The sequence below is a fragment of the Cricetulus griseus genome, chromosome 6, assembly GCF_003668045.3.
Source record: "Cricetulus griseus strain 17A/GY chromosome 6, alternate assembly CriGri-PICRH-1.0, whole genome shotgun sequence".
NCBI classification, from domain to species: domain Eukaryota; kingdom Metazoa; phylum Chordata; class Mammalia; order Rodentia; family Cricetidae; genus Cricetulus; species Cricetulus griseus.
In genome coordinates, this window is record NC_048599.1 from 627,810 (window position 1) to 654,612 (window position 26,803).

Genomic DNA, 26,803 nt, shown 5'->3' on the forward strand with positions numbered 1-26,803 from the left:
AAAAGGCTACTGTACAGAGCCCTTCCTCACCTTTCTTTCTTTCTTTCTTCCTTCCTTCCTTCCTTCCTTCCTTCCTTCCTTCCTTTCTTTCTTTCTTTCTTTCTTTCTTATGTTTTTTTTTTTTCTACAAAACTCACTTTGTAGACAAGGTTGGCCTTGAACTTAGAGATCCACCTGCCTCTGCCTCCTGATTGCTGGAATTCGACAGGGTTCATGCAGGGGGTGGCTACCAGCCTCTCATCGTCCACTGGCTGGCATCGAGGTAGAATAAGCCCAGTCCCCTTTTTGTCTACATAAGAAGCTGGGTCAATGTACCAAGTGCACAAGCCTCTAGGGTGAGTCTTAGCGGATTAGCAAGGCAGGGAGCCAGGAGTGGGCATTTGACCAAGCAGCAGGCGGTGCTGAATGTGGTGGGGTAGAGGGGAGGAAGCTGTGGGGCAGGAATCCTGTCTCAGGAATCCAAATGTGGGGCATGGGAAGTGCACCAATAGTCACAGAGGCTGGGAAACCACTTGGGCTGGGGTCTGTCTCACATTGTGCACCAGTTGTAGTGAGAAATCCATATGCGTCTGTTTAAGAGGTATCAAGGATTTATTAAGATATGAAAAAGGGAAAATACACTCATGAATATAGAATATGGTAAATCCAGTTGCAGAGTATTTGAAAAGTTGGGGACCCATCACATGCTGCTTCCTGATGCCTGACCTGGTCTACCCCCTCCCTCCTTCCTTATAAGAGGTCACCTAGGCAGGTGAGAAGCACCGCCTCCATCAGACCAGATAGCCCAAGGTCATCAGCAGAGCAAATACCCACTACACAGCTCTTTTCCACCCTTTTGGTATTAGTTCTCCTATATCTATTTGCATATCAGACAATGTTATAATTTTTGCTTTCAGCTATAATACAAGTGTAATTTGGTTTTGTTTTCCCTGAAATGTAGTAATTCACGTTGCAGGGCCATCTGTCATGACTCAATGTTTGGGGGCATCTGCCGTAGTCCATATTGAGGGGCATCATCTGTTGAGTCCAGCCCACCTGTCTGGTCTGTACTTGAGAGGGGGAGTTTGGATTGAGACAGGGTCTTGTGTAACATAAGCTGGCCTTGAATGCCCTATGTGGCTGAGGATTTCCTTAAACTCTTGATCTTTCTGCCTTTCTCTACCTCCTGAAAGCCATGATTACAGGCTTGTGCTACCTGATTTATAAGGTACTGGGACCTTATAAATTTATAAGGTGCTGGGACCAAACCCAGTACATTGTGCTCTAGGCAAGTACTTCACTTGTTATGCATATTTATTTATTTATTTGTGTGTGTGTGTGTGTGTGTCTGTGTGTGTGTGTGTGTGTGTGTGTTGTATGTACTTCAATGGCTGTGTTGAAGTCAGAGGACAAATTGAGGAAGTTAGTTCTTTCCTTCTACCACGTAGGTCATAGCTATCCATCTCAGGTCATTAGATTTAGTGGCAGGTGCCTTTACCTGCCCAGCCCCTGTTATACGTACTTGGGTGGGTAGCCTGCCCATCCATCAGTCTTTCCTTCCTTTTTATTATTTTTCTTTTTGAGGGAGGATCTTATTTTTGAAGCTCAGGCTGACCTAGAACTCAAGGTGATCCCCTTGTCTTAGTGTTAAGAATGTTGGGATTACAGGTGTAAACAGTCAAATTTGTAACACAAATAAATAAAAGAGCCCAGTGACTGATATTGGGGTTCAAACTTCAAGCTGAAGAATAGAAAAGCAAAAGAAAAGAAATAGAAAAGCCACTAGCTCTCACCACAACCTCAGGCTGAATGGACTGCTCCTGCTGCCTCTCCTCAGCGTGGCTGGAGAATGAATGTTTTTATCTTCAGTGTGACTGGAGAATGAATGCCTGATACTCCTTGCTCTGGTCTTTTATACCCTTCTAGTGCTGAGATTAAAGGTGTGAGCTCTAATTCTCTTTTAGATTGATTCAATATTGTATAGATCTGGGTGGCCTTGGACTCATAGAGATCCATCTACCTCTTAATCCTGAGTCCTAGGATTAAAAGCTGTGTACCACCACCTCCTAGCTTCTGGCTGCTGGGATTAAAGGGTGTGCTTGGCTTATATGCCTTGTGGCTGACTTTGCTTTCTGAATCTTCAAGCAAGCTTTAATGAATCATAAATAATATATCACCACAGTTGACCTTTCCTTTTTCTTTTCTTTCTTTCTTTCTTCCTTTTTTTTTTTTTTTTTTTTTTTTTTTTTTTTTTTTTTTTTTTTTTTTTTTTTTTTAAAGACAGGGATTCTCTGTGTAGCCTAGCTGCCCTGGAACTCACCAGGCTGGCCTCAAACTCACAGAGATCAGATATATCCTTTAACACAGTAAAAATATTCCTTGTAGTATCTGGTAACACCAAGTCTGGAAAACTTGTCTCAAAAAGTAAAAAGGAGCTGGAGAGATGGCTCAGTGGTTAGAGCACTTGCTGCTCTTCTGAAGACCTGAGTTTGGCTCCCAGCAACCACATAGTAGCTCATGACCATTTGTAACTCCGGTTCCTGAAGATCTGATGGCCTCTTCTGGCCTCTGTGAGCACCAGGCACCCAAGTGAAGCATATACATACATACATACATACATACATACATATTCATAAACCTAAAATAAAAGTAATCTATTTTAAAAAGTAGAAAGTGGGCATGAAGAAGGGTCTGGGTTTGCTATCCAGTGTAGGTAGACTTTTCTTTCCTGCCTGCCTGTTCCCAAATAACTGACCCAGAGACTAAATATTAATTATAAATGTTGAGCCAATAGCTCAGGCTTGTTGCTAACTAACTCTTACATTAAATTAATCCACATTTCTTTTTTTTTTTTTTTTTTTTTTTTGGTTTTTCGAGACAGGGTTTCTCTTTGGCTTTGGAGTCTATCCTGGAACTAGCTCTTGTAGACCAGGCTGGTCTCTAACTCACAGAGATCCCCTTGCCTCTGCCTCCCGAGTGCTGAGATTAAAGGTGGCGTGCGCCGCCACCACCACCCGGCTTAATCCACATTTCTTATCTGTGCTTTGCCACAAGGTTTGGTAACTTTTCTCAGTACAGCATGTCCATCTTGCTTCTCTCTTTGCCTGCTTGCTACTCTTCTGACTCCTCCCTACTTCTTCCCAGCATCCTCCTAGTCTGGCTCTTCCCAATTTCTTCCTGCCCAGCTATAGGCCAGTCAGTTCTTTATTAACAACCAATGAGAGTAAGACATATTCACAGTGTACAGAAGAATCATTCCACAGCAATCCAGGACCTAAATAAATAAATAGCTTTTCTTTACTTTGTAGTCCCTGTGGTTTCTTGTGAGAACTCCAGTTACCATATAGTAAAGCATACCTTTTACCTGATATTTGGAGAGTTTTCATTTTTTTTTTTTTTTCAGCTTGATTCTGATTGGGATATATGCCTGTTGAAGGTTTGCCAAGCTTCTGAGATATGTATGTCTGTCACTAAATTTGGGGAGCATTTAGCATTTTTTTTTCTTTTATCCCTAAGGCAAGATTTTTTTTTTAAAGATTTTATTTATTTATGCATACAACATTCTGCTTCCATGTATATCTGCACACCAGAAGAGGACACCAGATCTCATAACAGATGGTTGTGAGCCACCATGTGGTTGCTGGGAATTGAACTCAGGACCTCTGGAACAGCAGTCAGTGCTCTTAACCTCTGAGCCATCTCTCCAGCCCCCCTAAGGCAAGATTTTGATATGTCATCCAGTTAGCCTTGAATTTTTGGCAATCCTCTGGACTCTTCCTCTTGAGTTGAAGTTAGAAGTATGCAAATATGCACAACCATGCCTGGCTATGTTTAGCAAGTGTATCTTAAAAATTTTTTTTCCAGCTTAATGCTTTTCTCTCCTCTCTGCTCTAGGACTCCATTGGCATTCACTGGTTTTGCTGCACCTTTGTGAAGCTCAGTTCAGCCTGTTTGTTTCCTGATGCTCAGGTTGGATAATTTCTGAGGTTGTCTCATGTTCCCTGGTGCCTTCTTCTTCTGTTGTCTCCAAGCTACCATGGATCCCATCCAGTGTTTTACTTTGTATTTATTTTTATTGATCTTTTATTTTACACACACACACACACACACACACATACTTTTTTGGTGGTGCTAAGATTGAACACTGGGCCTTGAACATGCTAAGTAAGCATTCTACACTCAAGTATCCATAGTCCTGCTTATTTTTTATTCCCAGACTTTTGATTGGTGGTAACTTCTCTTTTGTGCCCAGACCTCTTCTCAGGCATATCTGGCTTACTCTTGGAGGGTGATACACTTAGTTGTCTACAAGTCTCTGTTGACTATAGCAGTAAGTGTCTCTTCATTATTTTTCCCTTGAGAGTAACCAGGCTTACATTGCTCTTTGTATATCAAGCAGTGTAAAGTGTGGTTCCCCCCTCCCCAAGTCCTGCTGCCCTTCTCTGCCCCAATGTAACACATAGACACTATATTTGTCATTAAGTTGGTGACTGTTGGCTAAGGTTTTTTATTCTTTTCTTTTTCTCAAGACAGGGCTTCCCTGTGTAGCTTTGGAACCTATCCTGGAACTAGCTCTTATAGACCAGGCTGGTCTCGAACTCACAGAGATCTGCCTGCCTCTGCCTCCCAAAAAGAGTGCTGGGATTAAAGGTGTGTGCCACCACACCCAGCTACTCTATTTCTTTTTCTTTTTCTTTTTTCTTTTTAAAACACTTTATCCTGTTTCTTTTTCTCTCACAAGCCCACATATATATTTAAACACACTGTAAACCTTTAGAGGTTTTTCTTTATCTGAATTTGTCTTTACTGTAAATCTTTACCTTTTTCTGGCCACACGGTCTTTTATCTGCTAAACAACATTGCTAAAATTAAAGCAGTGGTTGTTTTAGCCGCTGTCTTTCTAAGATGGCGAGGGTAAGTTTACCACCAGGACTGAGAACTGTGCTTACCACCTTGGTCTATGTTACCATCAAGCAGCATGCTGCCAGCTTGGAGATGTGGTCACTGCCACTGCCAGCTGCTTGTACACACACCATTCAATTGTTAACAGGGCCTCTTAAAAGAGCCAGGTGGTTTTTCCTTTTATGCTGAGTCAGGAAGATTCCCTTAAAGGAGCCTAGCAAGTCTCTGCTTGTCTCTAGCAAACAGAGCCCTCCTGAGAAAATGCTGCTAACAAGAAGCTGTGCTTATCTCCATTGTTTTGTTTCTAAAATCCCTTTTTAAGTTTTTGTGAAGTTGTATGTGGAAGTTCGTAAAAACCATGTGGGATGCCATTTGTAACGTGGTTTTTCTCTTTCCCAGCTAGGTCCCACTGCCCTTCTCTGCCCCAATGAAACACAGCGACACTGTATTTGTCATTAAGTTGTTGACCGTTGGCTAAGGTTTCTTTCTTTTTTAAAAATATTTATTTATTTATTATGTATACAGTGTTCTATTTGTATGTAGGCCTGTAGGCCAGAAAAGGGCACCAGATCCCATTACAGATGGTTGTGAGCCACCATGTGGTTGCTGGGAATTGAACTCAGGTCCTCTGGAAGAGCAGCCAGTGCTCTTAACCTCTGAGCCATTTCTCCCTGGCTAAGGTTTCTTATTCTTAATCATTAACCCATTTCTATAGCTCTAAGTATCTCCATGTGGCTTTATCTTACTGGAGATAAGATCTGGGCCTCTTACTCCCTTGGGGTCTACATCACTTCTGCTCAGTCTCTCTGCAGAGAAGAGAGACAAGAGCGATTTCCTGCTTGTCCCTGCGTATAATCTGATTCTGCCTGCTATGTCACTTCCTGCCTGAATCACATGGTGACTTCTCTTTACTACATTTCCCAGAATCCTCCTCGACTCCTAGTCCCACCTATCTTGTTTCCCTATCGGCCAACAGTGCTTTATTCAACAACCAATAAGATAAACATACACACAGAAGGACCTCCCTCATCAAAGCAGCTTATTTATTTATTTATTTATTTATTTGTTTGTTTGTTTGAGAGAGGGTTTCTCTGTGTAGTCCTGGTTGTCCTGGAACTTGCTCTGTAGAAAAAGCTGGCCTCGGACTTAGAGAGACATTTTTCCTGAAGTAGGAGCAGCACCTAGTTGGTCAGGCCAAGAGGTTTATTTTAAACTTTTTAAAAATTTTATTTATTTATTTATTTATGTAGTGTATGTGTGTGTGCGTGCATGCATGTGTACATAGGAACAGTACATTTTATAATGTATGTGTGGTCGTCAGAAGATAACTTGCATCAGTCAGCCCTCTCCTCAATAGATGACTCTCAGGGATCAAATTTAGGTTGTCAGTGTTGGCAAAAGGTGCTTTTACTCTCTGAGCCATCTGGTCAGCCCTGAGTGAGACAGGATCTCACTCCGTAATCCATGCTGACCTCTGTCTTGGGACCTTTTTTGCTTAGCCTCCTGAAGACTGGTCTTACCGGTATGTGCCACCACCCTCAGCCAAGAAGCACTGTACTCTGTCATGCTGTGCTCAGGTCCATTTTCAGAGCCTCTACAATCCCTGTGAGAACTGTCCATGGCCCAGTCTGAAGCCTAAGTGGAATTGTCTTAGTTTTTTTGTTGTTGTGTTACTGTTATAAAATACCCTGACAAAAGTGCAATTTAAGGGAGAGTTTATTTCACTTCACACAGCAGGAGCTTCAAGTGGCTAGTCACAAGGAAAAAGCAACGAATGCATGTGTGCTTCTTAGGTTCAGTTCTCTACTGATGGAGTAAAGGATTCCCTGCCCAGGGAATAGCCCCATCTATAATTAAGATGGGTCTTTTAATATCAATTAAGGTAATCAAGATAATCCCCCATTAGGCATGGGCAGAGGCTCATCTTGCAGGTGATTATAGAGTCTGTCGAGTTGAAAATTAACATTAACTATCAGCACTCTGCCCTGTAGGTCAGTACTCAAAGCCATTAGTTTTGCCATTGTAGGATTAGGTTCATACATACAACATCTCAGGATGGCCCACACATTCTTGTGTAGCTAAGTATATACCTCTCTGTATGTCCTTTCTGTTTATACAATGTCCCACTCTAACTCTAGGGCCTCTTTTTGTCCTCTGGCTAGAAACCCATGCTGTACTTTCTCCAGCATTTCATGACTGGGTCTATCCTGGGCCTGGTATAGAGCTCAGGGTATGAGGGAGTACAATCTTCAGGTTCTTGAAACACACAGCCCTAGTGAGGAAGACATTCCTTCTGAATTTAGTGTTCTTGAAGCTAATGCCACCATCAAAGGGTTAGAGCTTGAGTTTGCCTAGGGCAGGGCCAGCAAAGACAGAAACTAACAATAATGACAGTAATAATTAACCACAACAATAATAATAGTAAAAACAGGACATTTTCCCCTATCTGTCTCATGTGGATTTTAATATACTTTCCTAAGGACAGGTGCTTCCTGTCTACACTTGGGCTCAGACCACTTTTGAGTTCAGGCAGGAGATGCAGAGGGAAAAGTAGTAAGTGGGAAGCCTGCCTTCAGGAAAATCACCCAGAGTCTTCATTCCTTCCATGTCCTGCTGCTTGCTGCCTCTGAGCTTTGAGGTTCATGGATTAAGTGGAGGAGTATGACCCATCTATCCATGACACCCACCAATCCAGAGCCCTAGAGGGTTCCTGCATTGCTGCCATTTCTTCACATGATTTTTTGTGTTTGTTTGTTTGTTTTTGTTTTTGTTTAAGACAGGGTTTCTCTATGTAGCACTGGCCATCCTGGAACTAGCTGTGTGGACTAGGCTGATCTTGAACTCACAGAGATCTGCCTGCCTACTGAGTGCTGGGATTAAAGGTGTGCGCCATCACTGCCCGGCTTGCTGCCATTTCTTATCAGACAGATGGGAGAGTCTATGTACTGTGTTAGCAAAATTTTTTCCAGTGCTGGAGATGTAACCCAGGGCCTTACACATCTCAACAGTGCTCTATCGTTAAGCTACACCTCAGCCCTCGACTGTTCTGTTGTGCCAGTATGGAAACTACCCTATAACTTGTGCCCTGCTTTGTTTGCTCTAGGATTTGAGACCCTGAAGGAGTGACACTGCTGATCTCAGGCATCTTCTTCCACTAAACTATGGCAACCCCAGATGTGAGCGTCCACATGGAGGAGGTGGTGGTTGTGACAACTCCAGACACTGCGGTTGATGGCAGTGGTGTGGAGGAAGTGAAGACAGTGCTTGTAACAACAAATCTAGCCCCTCATGGGTAAGAACTAAGCCTTGGTTCTGCTGGGTTATAATGGCACAGCTTGGTGTGCCAAGTGAAGGGGTGAACTCCAAGATTTCTGTATAGACAAGGTTCTAAGACTGGACCCAGCATATTTTAGGCAAAGGTACAAAGTGCACCAAGAAAGAGGATCAACAGAGACTCATCGTTGCAGTGTGGTTCTAAATCTCTTGGTGATATCTCCTTTGATAAGTGGAACAGTTGGAACTGAATGTTTTCTTTATCATCTCTTGTTCTAGAGGTCAGAATTAAGAATTAGTTGGCCAAAAAGTCATACTTAACCAAACTTATCTTCCTTTTATTTCTTATATACAAATTGTGAGAAGGTAGCAGGACAGCTCTTGCCCATGACAAGGGGTAGGAGGAGGGCAACAGTCAGGGACTGTGTTCCCCTGAGAGACTTGGTCTCTGAGCTTTTGGCTTGTCTTTGCTGCATCTTGTGTGTAGTATTGTCATACTGTACTTGGCTTTTCCCGGAGCCTACGTGAGCTTTTGGCTCACTAACAACCTGTTGACAGTGAATTTTTAAGAGGAAGATTGTAGACCAGTCTTCTCTGTGTGTGTTCTCATATACATGTCTTACTCTCAGCTGTAGAATAATGATTTGGGCTCTGAGAGGTCTGACCATGTCTTACTTAGGAGGTCAGGTATGGAAGCTGGTATGCCTAGCTGTGTAGGGCTGGCTTTGGGTGGTTGTGAGTTGAATTCCATGTGATCCTCCCTGCTTTGTCGACATAGTACAAGACACTGTCTGTAAAGTAGGGCCCTCCCAATGGCATTTTCTACTTAGTCTCTCATTTTCTTTCTTTCTTCCTCTCTTTTTTTATTTTTCCTTTCTTTCTTTCTTTTCTTTTCTTTTTTTTTTTTTTGGATTTGGTTTGTTTTTTTGAGACATGGTTTCTTTTCGTAGCCCTGGCTGTCCTAGAACTCACAAGAGATCTGCCTGCCTCTGCTTCCGGAGTGCTGGGATTAAAGGTGTGCACTACTACTGCCTGGCTTTTTTTCTTTTTTGAGACAGCTCTCTATATAGCCCTGGCTGTCCTAGAGCTCACTGTGTAAACTAGGTTGGCCTCAAACTCATAGAGATGTGCTTCCCTCTGCCTCCCATGTGCTGGAATTAAAAAGCACTGCTATACCCAGCCCATTGAGTCTCTTTTGATTTTTATCTGTGTCCTGTTACATGGGTTAGATGTTTCCTGTGTATATATTTTAGATACACTATATTTTCTGATACCTCCCATTGGCCTTTGTGTACCCTTATCCAAAAGCCATACCTGCCTTTTCCGATTTGGGCTAACCTGTGGTAAACAGTGTGGCTGAAGTGACACTGGATTAGAAAAGGCCACGTAGCTTCTGCGTTCTGCCCTGGGGTCACTGTTAAGAGTTCAACTGTCCTACTTCATAGCTCTGGTATCATCCAGGGTTTTAGGAGAAGTGAGGAGAGCCATACTCACGATAGTCTTTCCAGCTGAAGCCCAGCATTGCGGTGGACCCTGCTATACAGTTCCAGTCCCACATCATAGACCCTTTGATTGCCCCCCCCCACCCCATCTCTTTCTTTTGGCAGGGTCTCATTCTGTAATCTATCCTGGAATTCACTATGTAGCCCAGGCCTGGAATGAAAGGGGATCTTCTTGCCTCACTTCCTGAGTAATGAAAAATGAGAAGCAGACACTACCATGCCCAGTTGGGTAGTACTATCTGTCTTCTTGGGTGTTTTCACATAGTTGTGGGTTTAGAACTGTCCCTTATGGGTATCTTACTATCTTGTAATAGAGATCAAACCTCTGGAGCTATCCTAGATATGAGGATGTTGGTCAGCATAGTTCTTCAGCATCTGGGTATCCCCATTTGCTATCCACATTTGCTACTTTTGTCTTTATTAGAAAGGGGCTTTCTGGAGGTCAGCTTTGTTATGTCAACTCTGAGCAGCTTTCCTGAGCAGCTCTAACAATAATTGTTAAACAATAGTAAGAAGTATATTGGTCAGTTCTTTGTTTGCCTGTTTGCTAGTATGTTAGTTTCTTTTGCTGAGTAAAAACCTGGAGCAGCTGCCAGTTGCTTCTTACCTGTCCTGTTCCTCTGTCCAAAAAGAGCCAAGATCCTGTCTCTGCCCACCTTATCTCTTCCTCTCTCTGCCTCCTGAATGCTGGGATTAAAGGTATAAGCCACCACCACCTGGCCACTGTGGTTAACTAATGGCTAGCTCTGCCCTATGATCTCCAGGCAAGCTTTATTTGTCAGAACACAAACAAAATATCACACAAGGAGAGCCAGAGGAACAGGCCTGTTAAAAGGCCATGTGATGAATTCCTTTAGGTAGGTATCTGTCTGCATTTCGGGTAGGTCCTGAAGGTGTTTGGAGCCTTTGACCAGGTACTGCCTTGAATCTTGGAAAGCAAAGTAAGAAGCCCTCACAGGCACACACAGTTTTGGTTTGCCCTAAAGCTTTGATAGTTGTAGATAAGAAATAGTTCAATCCCTGTACTCTTTGTAAGTTCTACATTTTTTTTTTTTACTTGAGATATTCCTTATGAGATTCACACAATAATTAGGTTTACCACTTTCTAAATTGCCAGGATACAGGTTTCTTTCTTATGTTATGAGGCCTAGTAGTTGCAGTATCTCCTTTTGTCATAGCCTTTGCTGATGGTACTATACTATGTAGGGAGAAATTGCAGTTCACACCCTGGTATCATTACTGTCTTAGCTATAGAAATTATATGACAGATGATCACAGAACTTAACAGACTATATAACTGTTGTAGCCCACATTGTTGGACATCTGTTGGGTCCAGCTGACTTGTCTAGTCTATACCTGAGAAGGGGAGTATAGATTAAGAAATGGCAGGTAGAAAAATTAAAGATACTAAAGAAAGGACAGAGACACAGGATAGAGTTCGGAGGGCAACTGGTGAATACCAGGAACTACCCCAAGTTTATTATTAAAGCTCTTTTATGCCTCAATCAAAAGAGGGGGAGGCAAAAGACTTCCTTACCAAGATACAGAGAATAAACAAGTGTAATTACCTTCTCAATATCCAAAATATCAAGAAACCACACCTAAACCAAATGGCCTATTGTCAAGGCAAGACATCCATTAGTTAATCCTTAGGCCACATATCCTCTTGTCAAAGTAAGATATCCATTAGCCATACCTTATGCCAAACATAACCTTGAAAGAGCAATAGTGGTTTTGAACTCTCTGACCTTAAGTCAAGATGAAGCGGAGCCATTTTTATGGACCCTGACAAATAACTAGTGCTTTTTGCTTTCTTGGTGTATTGGGTTTACTTTGTCTGGGTGGCCTCACTCTATACCTAGAACACAAGCTCTTCATATGACTGTCACCTATCAGAATGTCTTCATAGTGGAAGGTTCTAATAGCAGGGTTGGGAACTATAAAGTCTTATCCATCCCATTAGTAAACTGATCAAAGTTTGCCTGAGTTAAGTGGGAGAATAATAAATGACTCCCTTTGATGGCAAAAACTATGAAGGATCAGAAAGACTCTTCTATCTGTGGCCTTAGTACCAGGGTACTAGCATGCTGCTCCAATGGTCAGTCCTTTCTACAGAATAGGAGAGGCTATGAATTCCTCCTTTGGAAGAACCCCCATAGCCCCCAAAGCAGATCTGTCCTGAAAGAGGGGGGAGCAGTTTACATGATTCTGCTAGTTGGAAAATGAGACTTGACTCTTATTATTTATTTTTATTTTATGTGCATTGGTGTTTTGCTATAGGTGTTGAGTCCTCTGGAACTGGAATTACACACACTTGTGAGCTGTTATGTGGGTGCTGGGAATTGAACTCTGGTCCTCTGGAAGAACAGTCAGTATTCTTAACCACCGAGCCATCTCTCCAGCCCAGAGTCTTAAGTCTTAATGTGGGCTAATAATAATAATAATAATAATAATAATAATAATAATAATAATAAAGTGAAGTAGAAGCTAGTTAAATTCTTTGTGGGAACTGATTTCCTTCCTGATTTGGGGAGGCCTGGGGTATATTTTTACTTAGAAAGCCTGGCAGAATTATTCCTGCTTACTACCATGCTGTGGCAAAGTCTGTCTATCGCAGAGAAGAAAGCAGCTCTTAATAGAAAGCCAGAAGTTCACATGTTTAGGGAAAGTATGCATTTTTTAATGTGACATATGAACAGAAATGTCAATTTGTTAGCATCTTTGCTGAAAGTTGGAGAGATATTCTTATAGGTTGTGCTGCAGAGGGACCGTACTTTATATCCATGGCGGTACTTCCTTCCTCGGTCTTCACTTTGGATTTCTCAGCCATTTAATGCTGGCGCTTGGCTTGCTAATGTCCTTGTTTGGGTTTTCTACTGACCCCCCAAGTTGGGAACTGTAGTCTCTCTCTAAATGACATAGCTACGGGTTTCGGTTCTCTTTTCCCCACTCCTAACTTCCTTCCTTGGAAGAATTTGTTTTGGACAGGGTGTACATTCTGGTCCTGTCATTGTCCTCTGCTTTGTCCAGAGTTCTGGCTGAGGAGGATAGCTTCCTTTCCAAGTTCCTGCAGACATTTTGGAGTCTGGGTGTTCCCATGTATCATTGCTATTCATATTAGAATCATTCTTTGTTGTTGTTATTGTTGTTTTTGAGACAGTGACTCTCATCAGTGACTCTCAACCTGTGGGTCGAGACCCCTTTGAGGGTTGATTGACCCTTTCATAGGGACTGCATTATCAGATACCCTGTATATCAGATATTTACAGTTCATAAAAGTAGCAAAATTAAAGTAATGAAATAGCAATGAAAATAATTTCATGGCTGTGGGTCATCACAACACGAGGAACTGTATTAAAGGGTCTCAACATTAGAAAGCTTTAAATAGTCCTGGCTGACCTAGAACTTTCCATGTAGATTAGGCCTGCCTCTGCCTCCTGAGGGATGAGACTAATGGTGTGCACCACCATGCCTGGTTCAGAGCCATTCTTAATGTCTCAAAAGGCAGATTCCAAGCCAGGTAGTGGTGGTACATGCCTTTAATCCCAGCACTAGGGAGGCAGAGACAGATGGATCTCTGTGATTCTGAGGCTAACCTGGTGTACAAAGTGAGTTCCAGGACAGCCAGAGCTATATAAAAAAGCCCTGTTTAGAAAAACAAAACAAAAACAAACAAACAAAAAATGATTCCAAGTTTGTATTTCTATTTAACTCCCTTTTCTGACCTGGTTCAAGGTAAAATAAATCTTGATGATTGGGAAGTAGTGAGTTGACTTAACATCATCAGGTATTCCACAGGAGACAGATATGCCTGCTGTTCAGGGACTGTTTCCTGAGCTGCTGAGATGCTAAGGTGGAGCTCCTGGTATGTAAATCCATTGAGGGGAGTGGTCAGGCTGGAGGCTGTGTGGGTCTCTGACTATGAGGGCTCACTGTGGGCAAATGTGCCTTCACATGCAAGGCACAGCTGTGGGTTCCAGGTACCCTCTTCTCTGCATCGAGTAGCCCATGTTTTAACCTTGAATAATGTCCTCTTCCTGAACTCCTAGTTCATCTTGGTACCCATTGTCCTTTATGACAAGTCTGAGAGTGTTTTCTAGCCACACATTGTTATCCACACTGTATTTCCTTCAGTAGACAGTCTCTCCAGGGTCTAGCTTTCTGATGCTGCCAAATATTGGTGCCTTGGCCTTAGGTCTTCTCTGTTTCCAGGGATCATCTGTCTCACACTACTTTGTTTCCTTATTTCCCAGGGACCCTCTTAATTAATTTGTGTTTGTATGGGTGTTTAGCCTTCATGTGTGTCTGTATACCACTTGGGCACCTTTTGGGTACGATACCAGAAGAGGGTGTTGAATCCCATGGAACTTGAGGTACAGACAGTTGTGGGATTGAACCCAGGTCCACTGGAAGAGCAGCTGTCCAGCTCAAGGGACCTTCTTATTCACAAGAACTTTCACTGAGGGATCCCTAGTCTGGGCCAAGCCCTGATCTCCGATGAATTTCAGACTTACCTAGAAAATTGCTCATTGCTTGTGTAATAATTGTAGACATTTTGTAGGCTAGAACACTATCTAGCCATGGGAGGGAGAAGCCTACATCTGTGCAAGCAGCTGTGGATGCCAGATACCTGTTGGTAAAGTGGTTTCAGAGCATGGTAGTTGGATTCATTGTTTGTAGGCCATGGTGTGGTGAATGGAGATGACAGGGAAAGATGCTCATCTCTTGACAGCTAGGAAACAGAAAATGAAAGGAGGAGCCAGGGTAAAGGTATTTCCTTCTAGAGCACACTCCCAATGATGTACTTCCTTTAGACTCCACCTTTTACTTTCTACCACCTCTCAATAATATCATCATATTATCATCCATCAAGTGATTAATTCATTGATAAAGTCAGAGCCTTTATGATCCAGTCACTTCCCCAAAAGCTCCAGCTCTGAATACTGCTCTATTGGGAACAGCCTTTAGCACAAGCCTTTTGGGTAAGCTACCTATGTCTAAACAATGAATTGTGCCGTCTTGGGGTTTTCCAGCTATGCTGGAATGCTGCTGTTCCACACATGTATTATCACATCAAGCTTTTCCCACAAATACCACGGTGATAGGACCATCTGGGTGAAAGTGGTTTCTCACTCATCTTTTTTCTCTCCCAGTGCTGGAGATTGAACACAGGCCCTTGATAACACTAGGTAAGCACTCTACTACCGAACACCTCAGTTTTTGCCATAATCCTCATTTGTGTTTCTTAGAAATTAGAAGCAGTCTCTTCACAGGTCTTTCATGGCTTTGGTCTTGGACCTTGGTAGACTGTCCTCTAACTATTTATGTGTTCTCTCTTTTAAAAAGTTGCTTATGGTGTTTTTTGTCCCATGCTAAAAGGGTTGTGTTGTTTTGTTTTGTTTTTGCTTTTTAGAGACAGGGTTTCTCTGTGTAACAGCTCTGGCTGTCCTGGAACTCGCTCTGTAGACCAGGCTGACCTTGAACTCACAGAGATCCACCTGCCTCTGCTTCCCAAGTGCTGGGATTAAAGGTGTGCGCCACCACTGCCTGGCACTAAAAGGGTTTTTTATTGTTGTATTTTTGTTTTTAATTTATTGTGTGCGCCATAGTGTTTGTGTGGAACTCAGAGAGCAACTTTTATATGGGTTCTGGGAATTGAACTCAGGTCATCAAGCTTGCATAGCAAGTACCTTTCCTGGCGGATGATCTAAACAACCCAAGATTTTAATTTTATTTATTTATTTTGGGACAGAATATGGTAATGTATGCCTTTAATCCCAACACTTGGGAGACAGAGGAAGGTGGATCTCTGAATTCAAGGCCAGCCAAAGCTACGTGCATAGTGAGACCCTGTCTCAAAACAAATAGACAGATTTTTGTATTTTTATTGGGTGTGTATATGTCTTTCACCTGCATGTATTCAAGCGTACCATGCATATGTAGTGCTCATAAAGGTTAGAAGAGAGCATTGGGGCCTCTGGAACTGGAGTTACAGGTAGTTGTGAGCCACCATATGGGTGCTGGGATGAACCAAGGTCCTCTGTAAAAGCGGCAAATACTCTTAATTACTGAGCCATCTCTGTAGCCCCTACTTTTATTTATTTATATTTTAAATTTTAGAGGAAGTTTGAGGGTCTTTCTGTGTAGCACTAACTGGCCTGGAAAGAGCTAAGTAGATCAGACTTGTCTGTAACTTGTAGTGATGCCCCTGTTTCTGCTCTTGAGTGTTGAAATGATAAGTATGTATTATATACACCCTGGCTTCTATTTTTTAAATTTAATTAATTAAATTTTGTGTGTGTGTGTGTGTGTGTGTGTGTGTGTGTGTGTGTGTGTGTGTGTAATGGAAGTCAGAGAACTAAGTTCTGAGGATTGATCTGAGATTGTCAGGTTTGGCAATAAGTGCTTTTACCTGCTGAGCTATCTCACTGGGCCCTGGATTCTATTTTTGTTGGTTTATTTTGAAATGGGATCTCATGTAGCCCAGGCTGGCCTTAGCTTACTGTATTTCTTGAACTTCTGATTATTCTGCCTTCTGGTAATATAGGCATGTACCATCATGCCCACTGTTATGTGTTACTGGCAAATCAAATTCAGGTCTTTGTGCACACCAGGTAGGTACTCTACCAGCTGAGATGCATCCCAACCCCAAGTATTTTTATTTTTTAAGCCAAGGGTATCCTTTTTTTTGTGGTTCTGGATTTTGTATATAAGAAAAACCTTACTATCTTATAACCACTACTAATAATTCTCTTCTTTTAAAGAAAATCAATACTGTAGGGCTTCACCTTTTGCCTTTGCTTTTGGTTTGCTCATAATTTATTTTGGTATGAGATAAGAGTTGGTCAAGGTGAAATTTTTTTCCTCTTTCAAAAATTTTGTATTTTCTGAGTATATTGCACAGTAGAACATTTGCCCGAGTTTTATCTCTAAAACCGTATAAAATGTATATTTTTTAGTAACTTTGTATAACAGTATGAAATCATTATTTTGGAAATAGAAAACTTTATTAAATAAAGAAATAATGGTTTTGAGTTTCCACATGAACATTTGTTGCTTCTATAAATTCCTCACTTTGGCTTTGCTTGTCCATGCCATTCTGGAAGACAGAAGTGGAACAGAAAATGCAAACTATCTGTTCTCCTGAGGATAGCATAGGCACTTGTCTGTACATTTTTCTCTGCATAGCCACCACAGTTTCTGAATAAAGATAGAAAAGTGTAATTTGTGTGTCAACAATAAGATTCATCCTTCCACACTCTAGGTGTGCCAGGGGTGCAAAGTGTGTACTTGTGATTCTGACGCTCTTTTTCTCTGTCTGCCAGGGGTGACTTGACGGAAGATAACATGGAAACAGAAAATGCAGCAGCTGCAGCTGCTGCAGCCTTTACAGCCTCCTCACAGCTCAAGGAAGCCGTGTTAGGTAGGAAACCCTATTGGCTGGGAAGCTGTATTAGGTGGGAAGCCTGCCTTCTGCCTACTCTGTTGGTTGTGAGGACAGGACAGTCCCACAATTGAGGTAATAGCTGGGGCTAACTACACAAGCATGTAAGAGACCGGACCCCAGGTTTTCTTAAGAGGGAGCGGCACATTGTGTCTACCAGCTTCTAGTGGAAAAAAGAAGAGTCACCCCAAATCTTGAAGCTTTACCCTCTTTTATATTTTGTTGTCTTGCCCCTGTTTCCTTTGTCTGCCAGTGAATGATTGTAGGTGTTCTTTTATTATCTGTGGGCCCTTGTGTCAATCAGAGTAAAGAGTTGGGATACCTAAGACTTTTTTCCCTAATAGTGTTTGAACTATGGCTTGATTTTTGTCTTTAATTGGCCATTTAATGAGCTTATATTAATATTGTGGTTAATAGTTACTGATAAATAGTTAAGTCTTTTTGTGGATTCATCTGAAACTCTCCATGGGATTGATGGGAACCCCTGCTTCTGGTCTCTGTTTCAGGCCTTTTTGTATCGCACTTTGGTTTCAGGTTGGTAGCTGCTTTCCACATTTGCAGAAAATGCTTTGGAAAGTTTCTAACTGATTTTCCATTTCTACTTTTTCTTGTCCATGTGTCTGTGAGAAGTGAAGATGGCTGAAGAGGGGGAGAACTTAGAGGCTGAAATTGTGTACCCCATCACTTGCGGAGACAGCAGAGCTAACCTCATTTGGAGGAAGTTTGTGTGCCCTGGCATCAATGTGAAATGTGTTCAGGTGAGGGTCAGGTGAGGCGCACACCTTTACCTGCACTTCCTCCTGCTTGGGGGTTGGGGTGGCAGTGGCCTATGCAAGACACTCCTCTGGAGGCTGAATCTCATGGGCCTGGGGAGACAGAGGAGGCACAGCAGATAACCTCTGGGACCTATGAGTGCAGCGAAGAAAAGCCTGTAGCTAGAGTAGTTTCATTTCTGCTGAGGTGAAACAACAGAGACAGGTTGGCGAGAAGACATACCTAACTGAAGGAGGAGAAGTTTATGGCAGTGCATGTCATGTCATTTTTCTTATTTATGTTACATACGCTTACTTCTGTTAGGTATGGTGGAAGCTGTGGCCTCTGAGTTGTGAATGGCTTTGTTTGACAGAGTGAGGTATGCTCTGAAGATACTCATTTAGTAGCTAAGGGATGTTGAGTGGGAAAGATATTCTCTTTCTGGCAACATAATAGGTTGGTACCTAAATTCATCTTGTATTAAAACAACCAAAATCCCCACTAAAGTATATTCATAAAGCTGGTTTGAAATTTTTAAAAATTTATTTATTCTATTTTATATGTATGAGTGTTTTGCTTACATATATGAGTGTACACCATATGCATGCCTGGTGACTGAGGAGACCAGAGAGCATCAAATCCCCTGCAACTGGAGTTATAAATGGTTATGATCTACTATGTGAGTGCTAGGAATTGAGTTTAGGTCCTCTGCAAGAAAACAAGTACTGTAACCACTAAGCCATCTCTCCAACCCCCCATAAAGCCAATTTTTTTTTTTTTTTTTTCCTAGACAGGCTTTCTCTGTGGCTTTGGAGGCTGTCCTGGAACTAGCTCTGTAGACCAGGCTGGCCACAAACTCACAGAGATCCTCCTGCCTCTGCCTCCCGAGTGCTGGGATTAAAGGTGTGTGCCGCCACCACTTGGCCCATAAAGCCATCTTAAGGTGGTTAAAGGTAAAAGCCATCAGTCCCAAGGCCAAAGTGTGTGGGTATAATGCTCAGACAGAATGCTGAGTCTTGCTCTTGCCCAAGACATGAATCATCTCAGTTTTGCCTGCTGGAGACAAGAAGGTAAAACATGGGGTTCCTCGTAGAGTGTGTTTAGAGGGGCTAGTCTCCTCTGATGGAGGTTCTAACCATACTGCCATAGGTCAATGTTCTAGAGAGCAAGCTTCTCTTCTCAGTGCTTAAACTGGAGGTGCCAACATTCTGCTCAGGGTGGGCAGAGGTGGGTTGATGTCATGAGTCTCATTAGTACCAAGTGTAGAGACCAACCCTTTTCTAAACACATAAAATTGCTCTAAAACACTGACCTGTGGCAGTATGGTTAGAACCTCCATCAGAGGAGAGCTTGGTTTTAAGTAGGTCCTAGCCTGACTTTTTCCACAGTTTGACAAAGTAGTTGAAAATCCTTTTTGAAGAAATCACATTTACCTTATGGAATTTCTACAGAGTTGTAATGGGTGGGGGTAGAAAACTTCACAGAAAAAGAAAACCAAAGCACTTAACACAAGGGAGCAAGGTAACTTGGGTGAGCATGAACAGAAACAGTGAGCAACAGAATCAACTCATCACTAGGATTACAGACATGAACCACTGTACCTGGCTTTTTATGTTGGTGCTGGGGTTCCAAACAGATCCTTTGTGTTTGTGCAGGAAGCACTTTACCAATTGACCATCCCCTAATTCCAAATAATTATTTTAAATTTATCTAAAGAAATAAAAGATAAGCCTGAACATGTATAAAACATGAACAAATTTGACAAAAAATTAGCTAGAAATTAATAGAATTAAAACTAAATATATGGTTAATAGTTTCAGAGATTAGACATAGCTGAAGAGATGATTAGTGAACTGGAGGACAGAACCAAAAACTTCATCCAAAACTCAGTTCATAAACATAAGAAAGTGGCAGATAGAAGCAGGAGAAAAATATGACAAGTCTGTCTGCAAGGAAGGAGGCTGAAGATTTCCTGAGGAGGGAAGACTGCAGTCCATCATTTGAAAGACCCAAAGTATTCCCAGATGGACAGAAAGGCTCCCATCTGGAATAATTTGATGTTAAATAACAGCAGGCTGGAACTCAGTGGCTGATCACTTGTTTAGCATGTACAAGGCTTTGAGTTTAGTGCTAGCATAACAAAAGAGAACTAATTAGCAATACATGAGTAAGTAAGGTTCCCCTCTTTTCAGTTTATTACATAAATGTATTATACTAAGTTAAAAAGCAGACTCCATGTGATTACGATATAAGCTGTGATGCTTTTAAATTTGTGTCAAGGGACAGAAGGGAAATTCTGTGCCTTAAAAGGAAATCTTTATTAAGCCTTCATGAACTACAAGCTCTAAAACAGTGGTTCTCAACCTTCCTAATGCTGTGACCCTTTAATATAGTTCTTCATTTTGTGGTGACCCCCAATTATAAAATTATTTTCATTTCTACATCACGACTGTAATTTTGTTACTGTTATGAATCATAATGTAAATATCTGATATTCAGGATGTCTGATAATGCAACCCCTGTGAAAGGGTTGGTTGACTTCCAAAGGGGTTGTGACCCACAGGTTGAGAACCACTGATCTAAAACTAACGAGCCTTCAGCTGATCATCTTTCGTAAATTCAGTCTCTGCCACAGAGCTGGCAAATATTCTTGTACTGGCTATCCTGTAGCTGAGTTACTTCATTTGTATTCTGGATGCTCAATTCTATTGTTATTGCAGGCAAATTTCTTCTTAAATTCCTTTACTGCTGGGCTGGAGATATAACTCAGAGCGCACATGCACACACATACACATACACCCCTTGTCTAGCAACCAAAAAACCGTAGATTTCAATTACCAGTACCACCTAAAAAAAAAAATCAAACAAATAAAAACATATTTTGTGCTAGGAAGATGACTCAGTGAAGGGCTTGCTATGTATGCAGGAGGATCTGAGTTAAATCTCTAGCACTCTCAGTGAGTTTGCTATGAGATTGTCTCTCCTAGTAATACCAGAAACTACATCCATAAAGTCTCATCAACATGACTGCTCAGATATTAGGTGAACAGGGATGACACCGATGAGCATGCCAAACTGGATGGAGAAAATCCACAAAGCTTCAACCCTTTACAAAGAACTGTAGGTAACAGAGGAAAGCTGGGAGTGGGAGAGGTAGTCTTCCCCAGGGAAGATCACACCAATTGGTTGTCCAATGTTACATAGTCAGCCATCAAAACAAACATACTAGTAATATTATATGGAATGAACATGTTATGTTTAGGAATAATATGTATATACATATATGCATGCAATAGCAATTAGTGGAAAAAGAGGCCATCAATTTTGAGAATAAGGAAAGTTATATGGAAGGATTTAGAGGGAGGAAAGGGAATGGAGAAATGTTGTAATTAAATTAAAATTTTAAAAATTCCCCATCCCCCCCAAAAAAACCCATTTAGATGGGTGGTAGTGGCACATGCCTTTAATCCCAGCACTCAGGAGGCAAAGGCAGGTGGATCTCTGTGAGTTCAAGGTCAGCCTCGTCTACAAAGTGAATTTCAAGGCAGCCAGGACTACACAGAGAACCCCTGTCAAAACTGAAAACAAACAAAAGCATAATGGTACATACTGTCTTCCCAACACTATGGAGACAGAGGCAGTGGGACTTGCTGGCTAGCTAGTCTTCCAAATTGGTGAGGTCCAGGTTTGGTGAATGTCTTAGTTACTTTTTTATTGCTGTGAAGAGACACCATGGCCACAGCAGTTTATAAAAGAAAGAATTTATTGGGGCTCATGGTTCTAGAGGTTAGAGTCCATAATCATCATGGTGGAGAGCATGGCAGCAGGTGGGAGGGCGTGGCGCTGGAACAGTAGCTGAAAGCTTACAGGCATGAGGCAGACACACACACACACACACACACACACACACACACACACACACACACACACACACACAAATTCTTTACTAGTTTCTTTTGATTGTATTCATCAGTGGCCCCTTGGTCAGTAATTAGAGTCCTCCTGCAGATTATTTTCCTATAGACATAACTCAGTGCTAATAGGAAGCTGGTCATGATCTTTACTTTTATCAACAGTGAGTTCAAAGGTGTAGGATATGGATAGTGTACACGCAAAACAATGTCTTTTCCTCTGTAGAATAGCCAGTCTGTGGGAGGCGCTGCAAGAAAAGACAGGCAGAAGTTGGGATAGAGTGTTAGGAAGAAAGGGGCTTGAAGAGACTACAGAGTCCTCAGTGATGGCTCAATGACTGAGAAATAAAGTTTATTACAATGTATTTCATGGCCGGGCGTTGGTGGTGGCGCACGCCTTTAATCCCAGCACTTGGGAGGCAGAGGCAGGCAGATCTCTGTGAGTTTGAGACCAGCCTGGTCTTCAGGAGCAAGTACCAAAGCTACATAGAGAAACCCTGTCTCAAAAAAACAAAACAAAACCCCAAGCAATGTATTTCATGTAGTTTTTCTTATATTAAGTACACTCACTCCTATTAGGTATGTGCTTAGAGAAAAGTGAAGTTTTCATGAGAATATGGAAACAGTGGCGGGCTAGGAACCCTCAGTGGCTATAAACTAGCTGTGAGTGGAGTAACCAGCAGACAGAGTATCCCTCCTAGACTACATACACACACAGGGACATAGCTGCAGTGAAGAAGCTTTATGAAGCTTCCCTGTCTATATATAGGCTGACGTCTATATCCTTGGCTTTAGGATAAGCAGCTGTTAATATGAATTAGAATTCCTGGGGTAGGCAACCATTGAACTGATAAAACCTATGGGTGGGAAACCCAGGCTGACTTTACTCCTTAGAAAAACTTCAAACACAAATTAGGAGACAGAACTATAATAGAATACCTAACCTGCAGGGCCAAATATCATGGTGCATGCCTTTAACCCTAGCACATGGAGACAGAAACAACTGGATTTCTATGAGTTCCAGGTCAGCTTGGCCTACATAGCAAGTTCTTGGCCAGCTGGAGCTACACAATGAAACCCTGCCTTTAAAAAAACCAAAACCATGGGGAGGAGCTTAGTCTTATTGCAACTTGATAGGCCATGTTTTGTTGATATTCATGGGACACCTGCCCTTTCCTAAACAGAAATAGAGGAAGAGTAGACTGTAGAGTGGGAACAGATTGGGGTAAAGAAGAGGGGCTGGGAGGAGAGAAGGGGGGGGGAAACTGCTGCTGGGATGTAAAATAAATAAATATTTTTTTTTAAAAAAAAGATCAGCAATAGACATATGTACCAAAATCTATCAGGCCCTGAAAGAAAAAAATATATAATTAAGGACCACCTCCCTTTTCACTGTGGAAACTCTCTGTGGCATTTGACAAAATTGTTGCTTTTAAGTTTGTTTTGTGAAGGATTTGGTGACTCCTAACCCTCAAGGGTTGTTCTTCTCTGACCCATCACTTTTCTTCATCATTTGGCATGTTTACTTGAAGTAAATGCCATGGGGTTAGAGGGCAGAGCAGACATGTGGTGGGACAGCTTTGTCATAAAAGCAATAAAGAGTGAGTGGGTGCTTCAAAACAGACAAAGCCATCTGGGCAGTGGTGACACACTTCTTTAATCTCAGCACTCTGGAGGCATATTCCAACGGAACACTGTGTCAAAGTGTTCCGTACTAAGGCCTGTGACTAGTAGATCCATGCTATGGTTCTCCTCCATTCTGTGAACCCCTGGTGCAGGCTGGAGCAAGAACACCAGGCCCGTGTTAGATTGAGAAAGTCCTATACTTCTGTGTTTTCTTTCTAGTATGATGAACATGTGATCAGCCCAAAGGAGTTTGTGCACCTGGCAGGGAAATCAACCTTGAAGGATTGGAAGAGAGCTATCCGGATGAATGGCATCATGCTCAGGTGGGCATCTGACCAGCTTGAGATGTTGGGAGGGGAGGAGTTTTGAATCTTTGAAGATGAGTTATTTTGGTTAAGTTTCATTTTAATTTCCACTAATTCTTTACTTGGTGGTAGTAGTGTGGGTGGGTATTTTGAATGAATCACTATTAAAAATTAAGGATATAATCTGGTGTTTGTACATAGACATTTAGGTTTAATTTTTTAACAGCGTTCTATGGTATGTCAGAGCAGTCAGCTCTAATGCTTTCTCATAGCTCTCAGCCTTATACCTCTGAGAAACCTTCTGTTTTCTAAAATATGCCTGATGTGATAGCTATTGAGACCATAGGCTGAGTGAAGCTAGAGCCTCTAGCCTTATGTTTAGGGGTCATGATAGACTGGCTGAGTCTGGTTGAATTTTGATCCAAGACCTCAAAGAGGCCAGAGAGAGTACTTAGACGGAAAGACTCTGGTAGATGAGAATAAGTGACCTTAGAAATTATTTTAAGGTTTGAGGAACTCCTTTCCTGTCCTTCCAAAAGGCAAGGCTTCCTCCTGGAAATGATTCTTAACTCTCTGCCTCAGGACTAGGTCACTCACCACCTTTGTTAGCTATAGGTCTGTCCCCTAGGTCCACAGTCACAGTATGGATACTTGCTAGCCACTGCTTTCATCTCCTTCCTGGGGACAGAATGCTGTGTAGGTGACCCTGGGTGGCTGTGCCACTTGTCCTGTACTTGCAGTTGAGCTCTGTGCATAGCGAAAGTTGTAACCCTTTTCCTGCCTCAGAGGAGGAGCCTGGCCCCAGTTGGTACCTCTGTGAGAACGTGCCCCCTGCAGTTGAACAGTCTGAGTCACAGTGGTAGATGAGGTATCTTCAGTTAGGTCTCACCTGGACTGTTCTGGCCCCTCCACAGGAAGATCATGGACTCTGGGGAGCTAGACTTCTACCAGCATGACAAGGTCTGCTCGAATACCTGTCGCAGCACAAAAATTGACCTCTCAGGGGCCCGTGTGTCCCTGAGCAGCCCCACATCCACCGAGTACATCCCACTCACACCAGCTGCAGCTGATGGTAGGTACAAGAGGCTGCTTGTCTTGCAGGTCATTGTAGCTGTCCTGATCAGCCCTCTCTGGGTACCATCTACCTTGTCTGTTCCCCAAGAACACTCCTTCCACAGGGGCCCTGCCATGTTGAGTCAGCCTTCTTCCTTGTATCCTTCCTGGAAGCACATTTGGAGACTTGTTGGGTTTGCTAATGGGGAATCTTTTGTTTGTTTTTCAAGACAGGGTTTCTCCGTAGCCTTGCCTGTTCTGGAACTCACTCTGTAAACCTGATTGCTGGGATTAATAAACACATGCACCACCACTGCCTGGCTGCTAATGGGGAATCTTAAAGCATCTTCAGTCATTTTCATTTTAAGATAGTAATTCACATATAGAGAGGGCATAAAGAATGGTTAAGAATGACCTGTGTTCCTAGGCCTGCTCTTGGTCACTAAAGGCCTGAAGTGGAGATATGTTTTCCTTGGTGCCTCGTGACTATTCAGACCTTTTACTAGTATCTGAATGCAGGTCTTTTCTGCTGTTTGGATTTTGGGTGACAATTTAGGATATTATTCTCTGTTGATATCCATCTTTCAGAGCTGTAGAAAGATTGACTCCTTTCTTTCTTCCTTTCTTTCTCTTCCTTCCTTTCTCTCTATCTTTCTATTAATTAATTAATTCATTCATTCATTCATTTATTTGGTTTTCTCAAGGCAGGGTTTCTTTGTGTAGCTCTGACTGTTCTGGAATTAGCTTTTTGTAGATCAGGCTGTCCTTGAACTCACAGAGATCTACCTGCCTCTGTCTCCCAAGTGCTGGGATTAATAAAGGTGTGCGCCAGCACTGCCTGGCAGTTTTCTAGAGTTCTGTCCAGTTCTGAGTGAGGTATTTTGTAAACTGAGGTGAGAATGAAGTTGAGTCCCGAACTCCTTTATTGAAATACCTGGTGAGATTGGGCTGTGTTATCTTTCTGTCAGTGTCACTTACTGTCCCTAGGCTGTCATTCTACAGTGTTAAGCTGGCATGTACTTCCATGGGATCAAGGATGAATGTCCTCGAGGAGCCTTACCTGGGGATGGGAGAAGAGAGTGAGGCCCTGTGAATTCTGCCCTGTTTTCCTGTCAGAGTGCTTCTTTGGTTGGTGAAGATTATGCAGTCAGGGTTAGGATTCAGCTCTTCTGACAGTACTGCATTTTCCTCTTGAGAAGCACAGGGCCATAGAAACTGACCTTCATCAGCTCTTCCCTCAGTCCATGTTTATGGTTTACCATGGTCGGAGGTCCTCTCTGGACCCAGAGCTCCATGTATACTAGGAGGTCAGGACAGAGCTCTTCTGGGGACACATCAGAACGAAAGGCAGTGTGGGGAGTGAGTGTCAGGTCTTGGTGGCTGTCTTGGCTTGCCTTATTAAAGTCAGTTCTAGCCCAGCAGAGGCCAGTAAGGTATTTTAAGTAGCCTTAGAGTTGGCTAAACTATGGGATTTGTAGTGTTTCCAACTGATGATGTGTTTACCAGTGTGTAGCCCCATCATAACAGGAAGAAAGAACACCTATTAACTTATTCCTGCAAACCTTAGTGAGATGGTAACCAGCCAGAATGCCAATTTCATAAAAAAGTATAGAATGTATAGAATAGCTTTTACAGTAAATAGCCAATAAATAGCAGTTCCTGGGGGAGTAGAGGGGAGAACATTGGTTGTAGGTGATAGTCCAGGACAAATAGGGACCACTAGTGCCATTTCCAGACAGAGCGAGTGGGCTGTCAAGGCTGTGTTGCCTGGGAAAAGGCAGAACTGGGGTTAGGATTTAACTCTTCTGGTGATTTGGTTCCTTTAGCTTAGAATTTATGAGTCTTTGGCTTGAACATTGTACAGCTAGGGAGAGGTGTTCATGTTCAATTGATTCCAGACATACAGGACTCACAAGCGTTACAACATTGATGACCAGCCAGATGTTTGTGGCACCCACCTTTAATCCCAGCACTGGGGAGCTAGAGGCAGGCAGATCTCTGTGAGTTCGAGGCCAGCCTGGTCTCCAGAGTGAGTGCCAGGATAGGCTCCAAAGC

General features: G+C 42.4%; 1 protein-coding gene across 4 annotated transcripts in view; it reads left to right on the forward strand.

Annotated features, from left to right (window-relative positions):
- Gmeb2 (glucocorticoid modulatory element binding protein 2) overlaps nucleotides 1-26,803 on the forward strand; it is a 41,161-nt gene that overhangs the window by 9,154 nt on the left and 5,204 nt on the right. The window contains exons 2-7 of one of the 4 annotated variants that reach the window (XM_027419948.2): nucleotides 3,874-3,948; nucleotides 7,985-8,173; nucleotides 16,982-17,079; nucleotides 17,731-17,858; nucleotides 23,610-23,713; nucleotides 24,610-24,767. In XM_027419948.2, coding sequence (XP_027275749.1) covers nucleotides 8,043-8,173; nucleotides 16,982-17,079; nucleotides 17,731-17,858; nucleotides 23,610-23,713; nucleotides 24,610-24,767 — 619 coding nt within the window. In that variant the 5' untranslated portion in view covers nucleotides 3,874-3,948; nucleotides 7,985-8,042. Of the gene's footprint in view, nucleotides 1-3,873; nucleotides 3,949-7,984; nucleotides 8,174-14,809; nucleotides 14,846-16,981; nucleotides 17,080-17,730; nucleotides 17,859-23,609; nucleotides 23,714-24,609; nucleotides 24,768-26,803 lie in introns of those variants that run through there. The other 3 variants (XM_027419949.2, XM_027419950.2, XM_027419947.2) reach the window with 3 other exon arrangements.